Source organism: Ranitomeya imitator, chromosome 4 (genome assembly GCF_032444005.1).
Source record: "Ranitomeya imitator isolate aRanImi1 chromosome 4, aRanImi1.pri, whole genome shotgun sequence".
Classification (NCBI taxonomy): domain Eukaryota; kingdom Metazoa; phylum Chordata; class Amphibia; order Anura; family Dendrobatidae; genus Ranitomeya; species Ranitomeya imitator.
In genome coordinates, this window is record NC_091285.1 from 718,610,415 (window position 1) to 718,623,037 (window position 12,623).

Below are 12,623 nucleotides of genomic sequence, written 5' to 3' on the forward strand. Positions count from 1 at the left end.
GGCCCAGAGCGCTGCGGTTCTCTGGAACCTCTCTGTCGCGGTAGCCCCGTGACAAGTATACATAATAAAAACAAGTACAATAATCTTAAACAATACAGGTCACAACTGGTGCAGGAGGAGAGAGGACCCTACCCGCAAGGGCTCACTATCTATAAGGGATGGGTGAGGATACAGTAGGCGAGGGTAGAGCTGGTCGTGCAGCGGTTTGGTCGATCGGTGGTTACTGCAGGTTGTAGGCTTGTCGGAAGAGTTGGGTCTTCAGGTTCTTTTTGAAGGTTTCGATGGTAGGTGAGAGTCTGATGTGTTGTGGTAGAGAGTTCCAGAGTAGGGGGGATGCGCGAGAGAAATCTTGTATACGATTGTGGGAAGAGGAGATAAGATGGGAGTAGAAAAGGAGATTTTGTGAGGATCAGAGGTTGCGTGCAGGAAAGTACCGGGAGACGAGGACACAGATGTATGGAGGAGACAGGTTGTGGATGGCTTTGTATGTCATGGTTAGGGTTTTGTACTGGAGTCTCTGGGTAATGGGGAGCCAGTGAAGGGATTGACAGAGGGGAGAGGCCAGGGAATAGCAGGGGGACAGGTGGATTAGTCGGGCAGCAGAGTTTAGAATACATTGGAGGGGTGAGAGAGTGTTAGAGGGGGGCCACAGAGCAGGAGGTTGTAGTAGTCAAGGTGGGAGATGATGAGGGCATGGACTAGGGTTTTTGCAGATTCTTGATTTAGGAATGTACGGATCCATGAAATATTTTTGAGTTGAAGGCAGCAGGAAGTGGAAAGGGCTTGGATATGCGGTTTGAAGGAGAGATCAGTGTCAAGGTTTACCCCGAGACAGGGAGCTTGTTGGACTGGGGAGAGTGGGCAGCCGTTAACTGTAATGGATAGGTTCGTTGGGGGGGTCGCGTGAAATGGGTGAAAGATGATGAATTCTGTTTTGTCCATGTTAAGTTTTAGAAATCTAGCGGAGAAGATGGATGAAATAGCGGACAGACAATGAGGGATTCTGGTTAGTAGGGTGGTGATATCTGGTCCAGAGATGTAGATCTGCATGTCATCAGCATAGAGATGATTCTAAAAAAACATGAGATTCTATGAGCTGTCCCAGGCCAAAGGTGTAAATGGAGAAGAGCAGGGGCCCTAGGACTGAACCTTGTGGGAGTCCGACAGATAGGGGGCGAGGTGAGGAGGTGGTGTGTGAGTGGGAGACGCTGAATGTCCGGTCTGTTAGGTATGATGAGATCCAGGATAGGGCCAAGTCTGTGATGCCAAGGGATGAGAGGGTCTGTAGTAATAAGGTATGGTCCACTGTGTCAAAGGCAGCCGACAGGTCCAGGAGGAGGAGGACAGAGTAGTCGTTTGCTCTTGGCAGTTAATAGGTCATTGGTGACCTTAGTTAGGGCAGTTTCAGTGGAATGGTGTGACCGGAAGCCAGATTGTAGGCGGTCAAAGAGGGAGCAGGAAGAGAGATGGGAAGACAGTTCAAGATGGACGTGTTGCTCCAGTAGTTTTGAGGCATAGGGGAGAAGTGATATAGGGCTAGATACAGAGGATGAGTCAAGAGAGGGCTTTTTGAGGATAGGTGTGATTGAGGTATGTTTAAAGCTTGAGGGGAAAACACCAGTTGTTATTCATAGGTTGAAGAGATGGGTTAGGGTTGGGATGAAGACTATGGCGAGGTTAGAGATGAAGTGGAATGGGATCGAGTCAAGTGCACATGTGGTGAGATGCGATCTTGAGAGTAGAGTGGAGAGTCGATCTTCTGTAATGGTGGAGAAGTTGATTTTGGAGGTGGAGGGCTGGGCAGTTGGGAGGAAGGGCTCTGGGGGTTGTCAACTAAATCTGTCTCTGATGTTATCAATCTTCTGCTTGAAAAATGAGGCAAAGTCTTCAGCTGAGATAAGTGGAGAGGGAGGAGGTGCTGGGGGACGGAGGAGAGAATTGAATATGTTGAATAACTGTTTAGGGTTGTTAGAGAGGATATGAGAGATGAGAAGTAGGTTTGTTTTGCTGTGGTGAGTGTGGCCTAGAAAGTAGTGAGGGACTGTTTGAATGCGATGAAGTGCTCGTTGAAGTGGGATCTTTTCCATCTCCGCTCAGCAGCCCTGGAAGCTCGCCTCAGTTCTTTGGTCAGGCTGGTGTTCCAGGGTGGTCTGTTGATTTTGCAAGCTTTGGTATGTGTGAGAGGGGCAAGAGATTCCAAAGCTACAGTTATTGTGGTGTTATATAGAGCGGCAGCAGCATCCGCGTTGTGTAGGGAACTTATGTCTGTGAGAGAGAGGAGGGATTCAGAGAGTGAATGTAGATCAAGGTGTTTAAGATTTCTGCGAGGGTGTGCAAGTTTGTGGGGTGGGGATTGTAGACAAGAAGAGGAGAGGGAAGAGAATGTAAGTAGATTGTGGTCAGAAAGAAGAAGAGGTGAGTTAGAGAGGTTAGATAGGGAGCAGAGGCGGGTGAAGATGAGGTCCAGTGTGTGACCATCTTTGTGGGTGGCTGTAGAAGACCATTGAGTGAGGCCGAAGGATGAAGTGAGAGATAGAAGTTTAGTGGCAGCTGAGGGAAGTTTCATTGGGGATGTTGAAGTCACCCATGATGATAGTGGGGATGTCCGCAGAAAGGAAATGAAGTAGCCAGGTGGTAAAATGGTCAAAGAAGGTGGTGGCTGGCCCTGGGGGGCGGTAAATGACAGCCAGTTGGAGGTTGGTGGGGGAATAGATGCGCATAGAGTGCACCTCAAAGGAAGGGAGGGTAACAGAAGGTGGCAGTGGGATTGGGGTGAAGGAGCAGTTATCTGACAGGAGAAAACCAACTCCTCCGTGATGTTTGCTGCTGGGGCGGGGTGTGTGGGAAAGGTGGAAGCCACCATACGAAAGTGCTGCAGGAGAGGCTGTGTCAGAGGGGGGTGAGCCAGGTTTCTGTGATGGCGAGCAAGGAAAGTTTGGTAGTAACAAAAAGATCGTGGATGTAGGAAAGCTTGTTGCGGACAGAGCGAGCATTCCACAGAGCTCCTGTTAGTGGGACTGGGGAAGCGGGGGCTGGGTGAATGGGTATAAGGTTAGAGAGGTTATGGACATTTGTGATGGAGTGTGGATGGGAGGTAGAACTGACTGTGGGTATGTGGTGAGGACCAGGATTTGGAGAGATATCACCAGAAGTGAGAAGGAGCAGAGAAAGTGTTAGCAGGTGGGAGTAGGAGAGGCATTAGGGGGCTGTTTATGCTTGGAGACAGAGGATTGTATGTTGAGGAACAGTTCTGAGGAGGAGGTGAGATGGATGGGGAGGATTGAAGAAGAGATGAACAGTTCCTTACTAGGAGTAGGAATTAGGGGAGTTAGCAGAAAGTGAAGGATTATAGGGGTGAAAGTGAAAACAAACAGAAACATTGTTTACAGTGACTGTGTCCAGTTACCTTCAGTTCCATTCTGGTTCAATTCTGGTTTTAATTCTACATTAATCTTCACACTTTTAGGACACACTTATAGGAATCACACAGCAAACTAAAGTCTTTGCAGACTTGTGCTATGCAATATATGTACAACTAAGTGCATCCAGGTGTGAACCAGAGGAGTGGTCTCTGTTCATCTTGGTCAGAGAATTAAGAGTGGACCAGATATATCAGGGTTTTCTATGTATATTATGTGTGTGATATATTGGGGTATGCTGTATATTTCATGTGTGTGATATATCAGGGTATTCTGTAAATATTATGTGTGATATATCGGAGTATTCTGCATATATTATGTGTGTGATATATCTGGGTATTCTGTATATATTATGTGTGTGATATTTGTGGGTATTCTCTATGTATTATGTGCGTAATATATCTGGATATTCGGTATATATTATGTGTGTGATATATCGGGGTATTCTGTATATATCATGTGTGTGATATTTATGGGTATTGTGCATATATTATGTGTGATATATCTGGGTATTCTGTATATATTATGTGTGTGATATATCTGGGTATTCTGTATATATTATGTGTGTGATATTTGTGGGTATTCTCTATGTATTATGTGCGTAATATATCTGGATATTCGGTATATATTATGTGTGTGATATATCGGGGTATTCTGTATATATCATGTGTGTGATATTTATGGGTATTGTGCATATATTATGTGTGATATATCTGGGTATTCTGTATATATTATGTGTGTGATATATCGGGTTGTTCTGTGTATATTACATGTGTGATATATCTGGGTATTCTGTATATATCATGTGTGATATATTGGGTTGTTCTGTATATATTATGTGTGTGATATATATCGGGGTATATATTATGTGTGTGATATTTGTGAGTATTATACAGTATTTGTGTTATATTATGATTCTAGCTTTTTTTATTTGTGTCTCTTTAGTTTTTTTTGCTCCTGTTTGCAAACACCATGATCATCCCAGCCGGATACTTCCTTCCCGTTTTTGTATACGGTGAGTTATGTCGTGGCCTCGCTGAGTATATATTGAATGAGTTCAACTGATTTTTAACCTGTGCCCATCAATATTTCATCAGCGGGGGTCCAGGACCCCTGCTAATTACTGGCATGCCTACAGGGAACCATCATCATTGATTACCCCGGTTCAGCGGCCGTACTATACGGCAGGCTGTGATCATCGACTCTCCCGGTATGAAAAGTGGTAATCTAAGAGCATGCATCAGTCTCGTGGATGGAGGTCCACAAATGAGATGGAATACGAAAATTATCTACTTTCTCTGAAGAGGCTCCAAGGTGCATCATTCATGTTCAGGTCCACATGGTCCTGCCCTGCAGTGACCGTCCCTATTGATGGTGCACGGAGAAGTCATCGCCATTGGAAGGATAACTCATTGTACCCTTCACATCCTTCCTCAGATAGACAACCCAGCATCACGGGTGGTCCATGAGCCCTATGGTGATGAGATGGTATATACAGACCCCTCCAGTGGTGAGCAGTCCCATGTAATCCATCGCTCACACCTAATAATCCTGAGGTTTATGCAGATTATCTACTGAGCGATTCCTGACCACATTCTCCGTTTTCCTGGTGTCCTTTCCCATTCACATGGTCAATCTGTAGGGATCTGTCTACATCGTACACTGAGCCGACCACCAAGTACGGATTTGTCAGCTTCTCGTTTGTTCCTACAGGTGCTGGACTTGGTCGTCTGTATGGAGAAATAATTGCCAAAATCTTTCCTGATGGGATTATCTCAGAAGGCATCCCTATTAAGATCACTCCGGCTGGTTACGCACTCGCAGGTGCCAGGATTACTCAGATTCACGTGTCCCCTATGATGGCGACATGATGGCTGATAACATGGTGGCCCTCATCTTCTAATCTGGTTCTTCTCATTCTTGCAGGGGCCGCAGCCTATTCTGGGGCCGTCACACACACCCTCTCTACAGCGCTTCTGGTATTTGAGCTGACGGGGCAGATGTCGCATATTCTCCCAGTCCTGATTGCTGTCCTTATAGCGAACGCCATCAGTCAAAGCTTCCAGAATTCATTCTTTGACATTATAGTCATAGTCAAGAAGCTTCCGTACCTCCCAAAGCTGGCATTTGGGAAGAACTGGTGAGATGGCAGGGAGATGAGACTCTAGACTGGACGGTGGGAGGACAGGGCTCCAGGTTGGGTCTCACAGTAATGCTTTCTTTACTTCCCAGTGCCCATGATATATGTGCAGAGGATTTCATGGTGACCGATCTGCGGTATCTCGTGAAGGGCTTCAAATACAAAGATGTCCGGAACCTCCTTAAGTATTCGGATTTTAGGCAGTTTCCCATTGTCGATGCTGAAGGTTCGTCTTCTTTTTATCTTGGGGCTGTGCGGTATTCCGTGCTCTTCAGTAATGGTTGTTGGGATTGGTCGTGATAAATCCTGAGTGCCTGGATTGTCTAGAACAAGAGGGGAGGACTGGCTTCTTCTGTCCACCATCTCTGTGATTGGGCTGCTCATGACGTGTAGTATTGAGGCCGGACACCGGCACAGGACGCTACTGGTGGATCTCTGCAGCGGTGTCGTAGAGTCCAGGAAGATCCTTTAGAGATAGGCAGTGGTTTCACGGGACAAGGGGGCATCTTCCCATCTCTTTAGGTAAAGGCTTCTGTAGGCCATTATATGATGTGAAGACTGTAAAGCTAAGCCTCCTCACATGTAGTGGTTCCACCTTTGCCCGGCCTCTCCCGATCTCATATCTACCCTTCTCTTATCTCTACCGATCAATGACTTGTTCTTATCCTCTGACCTTGTCTCGGTGACATCAGGACACTTTGTAACACAAGTCTTTTACTTTCTTCAGATTCTAGGATCCTTCTTGGCTCTGTTAGTCGTAAAACTCTCGATAAACTCCTGTCTGACCAACTGAGCACCGAGCGGAGGATGCAGTATATGATGAACCAGCCCGGGAGTAACATGAACCATAACAGAACGGTAAAAGTACAGCCTGGGACCATGGGAGTGGGGTGGGGTTGATATAGGGGGGCATAATCCATAGAACACAGCAGGAATGAAAAATGACCACCGGGGAGGAGAGGAAGTCGTAAGAAAAGAAAGCAAAGCACTTGGCAATGTAATAATAGAAGGAGGTGGCCGCTAACCGTCGTGTCGTCGCTTTTTTTGTATTTCAGTCCCTGGGTGATTGCTCAAGACCGAAACTGCCCAGAACTGGTGAGTGCTGCCCTAGCGTCCTGATCACTGATATTTGCCCCATTAACTTGTCATGCTTCAGAGCCAAATCCCCAGCATGATTCCTCATCCATGTCTGATAGAGTGGTCCCATCTGTCTGAAGGGCGGCCCTGCTGGATGCCTCCAGGAAGAGAGCAGTGCCCACCATCATGGCTCTCTCCATTATGAGGTTTCCAAAAATTGTGAAGCAGACGCCCTAGTCAGATTGTGCGGCCATTTCTTCATTCCCAGCAGCATGTGGTGGGTGTCCATCATATATGAGGGTCTCAGCCATGGGGACTACATCTGAGGGAAGCCCCTAGATGTCCCACACTGCTAAGATAAAGCGATAAGTCCGGCAGTCACGAGCCGTCATCTGTATTCCCTCATCTCAGCAGAGGAGCCGGAGAGCGGAGACACAGCCACCTACAGCGCCCAGGAGACCATCACCTATGAAAGCGAGGAGGTGAGCACGCATCCACCAGCCGACTGTGGTGTACAGGTGCCCTAATGTGTCCCTCCTGACTCCCCCATACACATGCACGCTCTGCCTGGTACAGTCAGACAAGCCTCCATACACACTCGGTCTGGTACAGTCAGACACTCCTCCATACACATGCACACTCGGCCTGGTATATTCAAACACTCTCGCATACACATGCACGCTCGGCCTGGTAGTCGTACACTCCTCCATAGACAAGCACATTCGGCTTGTTAGTCAGACACTCCCCCATACACACGACACGCTCGGACTGGTAGACAGATAATCCCCCATACACAAGTACACTCGGCCTGGTAAAGTCAGACACTCCCCCATACACATGCACGCTCAGCCTGGTACAGTCAGACACTCCTTCATACACAAGTACGCTCAGCCTTGTAGAGTCAGACATTCCCCCAGACACAAGGAATGAAGAGTCGTGTGTCCAGGTTGTCAGGAGTGATTGTGTATTGAATACGGGACATGTATCCCCTGTTTGGACAGATGATGGCTGCGATCAGTGCGGTAAACAAGTGCTCACACTCAGTAACTCTAATTCACAGACTCAAAGGCCAGTGGGCCGCAAGAGGCGCTCAAGCAAATTCCGAAACCAGTACCTGAAAATGGTGGGTATAGTAGTCCTGACAGGTCCGTCAGGATCATGGTGTATGTGATGGGTGGGAAACATGTGGAATATAATGTTGAATATGGAGACTTATCACAGGGGGAGGACATCCCAGTTGGTGGACATCCCAGGTAGAGTTACATCCCAAGTGGAGGACATCACATGTGGGGGGACATCCCAGGTAGAGTTACATCCCAAATGGAGGACATCACATGTGGGGGGACATCACAGGTGGGCGGACATCCCAGGTTGGGGGACATCCCAGGTGGAGGATATTCCATTTGGAAAAACATCACAGGCGGGAGAACATCACAGGTGGGAGGACATCAAAGGTGACAGGAGGGGACATCACAGGTAGAAGATATTATAGGTGGTGGAAATCCCAGGTGGAGGGACATCTCGAGGGGGGGGGACGTCACAGGTGGGAGACATCACAGGTAGAAGATATATTGGGAGGACATCACAGGTGGGAGGACATCACAGGTAGGGGGGCCATCCCAGGTGGAGGATATTACAGGTAATGGCATCACAGGTGGAGGACATCACAGGTGGGGGGTATTACACGTAAAGCTAATACAGGTGAAGGAAATTACAAGTATTATTATTATTTTTTCTCTAGCACCATTGATTCCATGGTGCTGTACATGAGAAGAGGTTACATACAAACATACAGTAAACAAACTAACAATGACAGACTGATACAGAGGGGCGAGGACCCTGCCCTTGTGGACTTACATTCTACAGGATGGTGGGGAAGGAGACAGTAGGTTAAGGGTTGCAGGAGCTCCGGTGTTGGTGAGGCGGTAGCTCCGGTGTTGGTGAGGCGGTAGCTCCGGTGTTGGTGAGGCGGTAGCTTCGGTAGTGATGAGGAGGCAGCGGGGTCAGTGCAGGCTGTAAGCTTTCCTGAAGAGATGGGTTTTCATGTTCCATCTGAAGGATCCGAAGGTGGTTGACAGTCAGACGTGTTGGAGCAAAGAATTCCAGAGGATGGAGGATATTCGGGAGAAGTCTTGGAGGCGGTTGGGTGAGGAGCAAATATGTGTGGAGGAGAGAAGGAGGTCTTGGGAGGACCAGAGATCACGTGAGGGAAGATATCGGGAAATTAGTTCAGAGATATATGGATGAGACAGGTTATGAATGGCTTTGTACATCAGTATTAGTAAGTTGAACTGGATATGCTGAGGGAATAGAAGCCAGTGAAGAGATTTGCAGAGGGGAGAAGTGGAGGAGAGAGATGTCATTTATTGTGAGAGATAGATCAGGTAGTGAAGATCTGCGAGATGGAAGAAAGATGATGAGTTCAGAGTTGTCCACATTGAGTTTGAGGAAGTGAGAGGAGAAGAAGGAGGATATGACTGATAGACACTCAGAGATTCTGGACAGCAGGGAGGTGACGTCTGGGCCAGAGAGGTAGATCTGAGTGTCATCAGCATAAAGCTGGTACTGGAATCCATGAGACTTTATGAGTTGTTCCAGCCAAGTTTATGTATTGAGAAGAGTAGGGGTCCTAGAACAGAGCCTTGAGGGACTCAAACAGCGAGAGGGTGGGATGAGGAGGTAGTTTGGGAATGGGAGATGCGGAATGTGCGGCTGGAAAGGTACGAGGAGATCCAGGATATTGCAAGATCTTTGATGCCAAAGGAAGAGGGGATCTGTAGTAGGAGACAGTGGTCAACTGTGTCAAAAGCAGAAGACAGGTCTAGAAGGAGGAGTATAGAGTATTGTCTGTTACCTTTGGCTGTAAGTTGTTAGTCATTTTGGTCAGGGCTGTCTCAGTGGAATGATGACGACGGAAACTAGATTGTAGATTGTCAAATAGCAAGTTAGATGAGAGCAAGTAGGGAAAATTCAGGTGGAGGACATTAAAGGTGGGAGATATCACAAGTGGAGCATATTACTGGAGAAGTACATCACCGGTGGGGGGGACATTACAGGAGGCAGACATCACAGGTGGAGGACATCATAGGTGGAGGTTATTACAGGTAAGTGCATCACAGGTGGGGACATCCTGGGTGGAAGATATCACAGGTAAGGGCATCACAGGTGGGGATATCCTAGGTGTAGGATATTAAAGGTGTAGGACATTCCAGGTGGAGGACATCCCAGGTGGATGACATCACGTGTGGAGAACATTACAGTTTGAGGACATCACAGGAGGATGACATCACAGGTGGGGGACATTACAGGTGGAGGACATCACAAGTGGAGGATATCACAGGTGAAGGACATCCCAGGTGAAGGACATCCCAAGTGGGGGACTTTACAGGTGGAGGACTTTCCATGTGAGGGACATCACAGGTGGTGGATGTTATATGTAGGGATAATACAGGTGGAGGACATTACAGGTGGGAGATATCATTGGTAGAGAACATCACAGGTGTAGGCTGTATTACAGGTGGAGGTGTGTTATAGTGACCATTGACTGTCTATATTTGCCGACACTCTGATATCCATGACCCGCAGATGTATAGTTGTCTTCATGTCGTCAGTGTTTCCTGCAATGTCTCCGGCTCTTAGCGGCACGTTGTATTTCACAGGTGGAGGAGTGGGAGTGCCGCCAGCTCAATGAGGTTGTGCCCATCGACAACCTGATAATTGACCCCGCACCATACAGACTTATGGAGAAACAGACGCTGTACCAGGTGAGGTCACAGGAGAAGCTGTTGTCCCGTGGGCCTGACAGCGTCAGCTCTACTCGCTTGTATCATTCTCTTTCCTTCTCGTTTCTCAGTGCTACGACCTCTTCAATCTTCTGGGCCTGTGCCTGGGATATGTTACCAGGACTGGCCAGCTGGTCGGGGTGGTGTCTCTGAGTGAGGTAATTATTGTCATGACAGCTACAATGTGTGAATCTGATATTGGTCAGGTGCACCAGTCCGGAGCTGGACATTGACCAGTGTCTGCATTGTCACATGGTGAAGCTCATTTTAACATGGGGTGGCGGAGAGGCTCCTCTCACCACCTCTGTCCAGTAATCGGCTCCTTCTCTGCCGTAATAACTGGTAGACGTCCATCTGCCCTGGTGGAGATTTATGGTTGGTGCCATGTGTTGTCGAGAAGCCTTGGAGTCTTCACCATGATGATCTCTGACCACCCACATACAGTAACCCTGGACTCTACATCTCCACAGCTGAAAGACGCCGTCCACGGCACCGTGAAGGGCACGTTCACATCCAGAATAGCCCCAAAAGCCGAGGAGAACGTCCAAGAGAGCTACACCCTGCAGTCGCTGATCAATCCCCACCCTGACTGTCAAGCTCGAGATTTAGAGGAACCGTCCACCAAAACCTTAAGCTGATTACACTGTCAGCGGAGACTGACTCATGAATGCTGCCACTCTGGACAGCACCAATAACGGGGGAATATTATTATCAGTGAGCTGCAAATGGAGGACCGGACAAAACCAGCTACTACAAAACCTGCCCAAGATACAAGGAGTTTCTAGGACACAGCCTTAACCCCAGCTATCAGTGTTGACCGCGTGGGGATCCGGCTACCGCCATGCTGGGAGTTCTAGTGTCTCCACAAGTTACAGACTCCTGCTATAAATAGTGACGGCCCGGGGATGCGAACACGGACCGACTGTCAGCAATGGCCGTGGGTCCGACAAGTCATCACCTCACAGCAACGGCTTCGGAGCAACAAGTCAACACCTCACAGCAACAACCGCGGGGCAACAAGTCAACACTTCACAGAAAAGGTCGTGGGGCCGACAACTCATCACCTCACAGCAACGGCCGCCGGGCAACAAGTCATCACCTCAAGGCGACGGCCTCAGGGCAACAAGTCAAAACCTCACAGCAACGGCAGCGGGGCCAACAAGTTAACACCTCACAGCAAGGGCCACGGGGCAGACAAGTCATCACCTCTCAGCAACGGATGCGGGGCAGACAAGTCATCACCAGAAACTAAAATATATTTAATATTTTTTTATAATAAAATCTATTCTGTAATACTGATACCTCATACCCATTCATCCAGCCCCCACTCCCCCTACTTGGAGAACTATGAAACGCACGCTCCATCTGCAACAAACTGCAATTTATCCATAACCTCTTCATCACCAACAAACTATCCTTCCTCGGCCTCACTGAAACCTGGCTCACCCCCTCTGACTCTGCCTCTCCAGCTGCGCTCTCCTATGGCGGATTCCACCTCTCTAACACCCCTCGCCCCAGCAACAAACGTGGTGGAGGAGTTGGCTTGCTCCTGTCCGACACCTGCTCCTTCACTCCAATCCCGCTACCACCATCCGCTACTCTTCCCTCGTTTGAGGTGCAATCTGTCCGCATCTATTTCCCCTACAACCTCCAGCTGGCTGTCATCTACCGCCCCCCAGAACTTGCCATCTCCACCTTTCTCGACCACTTCACCACCTGGCTACTTAATTTCCTCTCTGTCGACATCTCCACTATCATCATGGGTGATTTCAATATCCCCATTGACACTTCCACCTCAGCTGCCTCTAAACTTCTATCACTGACTGCCTCCTTTGGCCTCACTCAATGGTCCTCTGAGGCCACTCACAAAGATGGCCACACGCTGGACCTCATCTTCACCCGCCTCTGCTCCCTTACTAATCTCATTAACACACCCCTCCCCCTGTCTGACCACAACCTACTGACATTCTCTTCCCTCTCCTCTCCTAATGTGCAACCCCCACTCCACAAACTCCCTCGCAGAAATCTCAAACATCTCAACTTACAATCACTCTCGGAGTCCCTTCTCCCTCTCACAGACAGCTTCCCTTCATGACACAGATGCTGCTGCCACTTTTTATAACACCACAATAACAGCAACACTCAATTCGGCCGCCCCGCTCATGCATAGTAAAACTCGTACAATCAACAGGCAGCCCTGGCTGA

General features: G+C 48.4%; 1 protein-coding gene across 1 annotated transcript in view; it reads left to right on the plus strand.

Annotated features, from left to right (window-relative positions):
* Positions 1-12,264, plus strand: part of LOC138677427 (chloride channel protein ClC-Kb-like) — a 47,936-nt gene extending 35,672 nt beyond the window's left edge. The window contains exons 12-22 of the mRNA XM_069767541.1: positions 4,365-4,434; positions 5,133-5,243; positions 5,346-5,559; positions 5,652-5,785; positions 6,287-6,417; positions 6,615-6,654; positions 7,048-7,118; positions 7,697-7,759; positions 10,296-10,400; positions 10,490-10,576; positions 10,889-12,264. Coding sequence (XP_069623642.1) covers positions 4,365-4,434; positions 5,133-5,243; positions 5,346-5,559; positions 5,652-5,785; positions 6,287-6,417; positions 6,615-6,654; positions 7,048-7,118; positions 7,697-7,759; positions 10,296-10,400; positions 10,490-10,576; positions 10,889-11,056 — 1,194 coding nt within the window. The 3' untranslated portion in view covers positions 11,057-12,264. The remainder of the gene's footprint in view (positions 1-4,364; positions 4,435-5,132; positions 5,244-5,345; positions 5,560-5,651; positions 5,786-6,286; positions 6,418-6,614; positions 6,655-7,047; positions 7,119-7,696; positions 7,760-10,295; positions 10,401-10,489; positions 10,577-10,888) is intronic.
* The last annotated feature ends 359 nt before the right edge of the window (positions 12,265-12,623 follow it).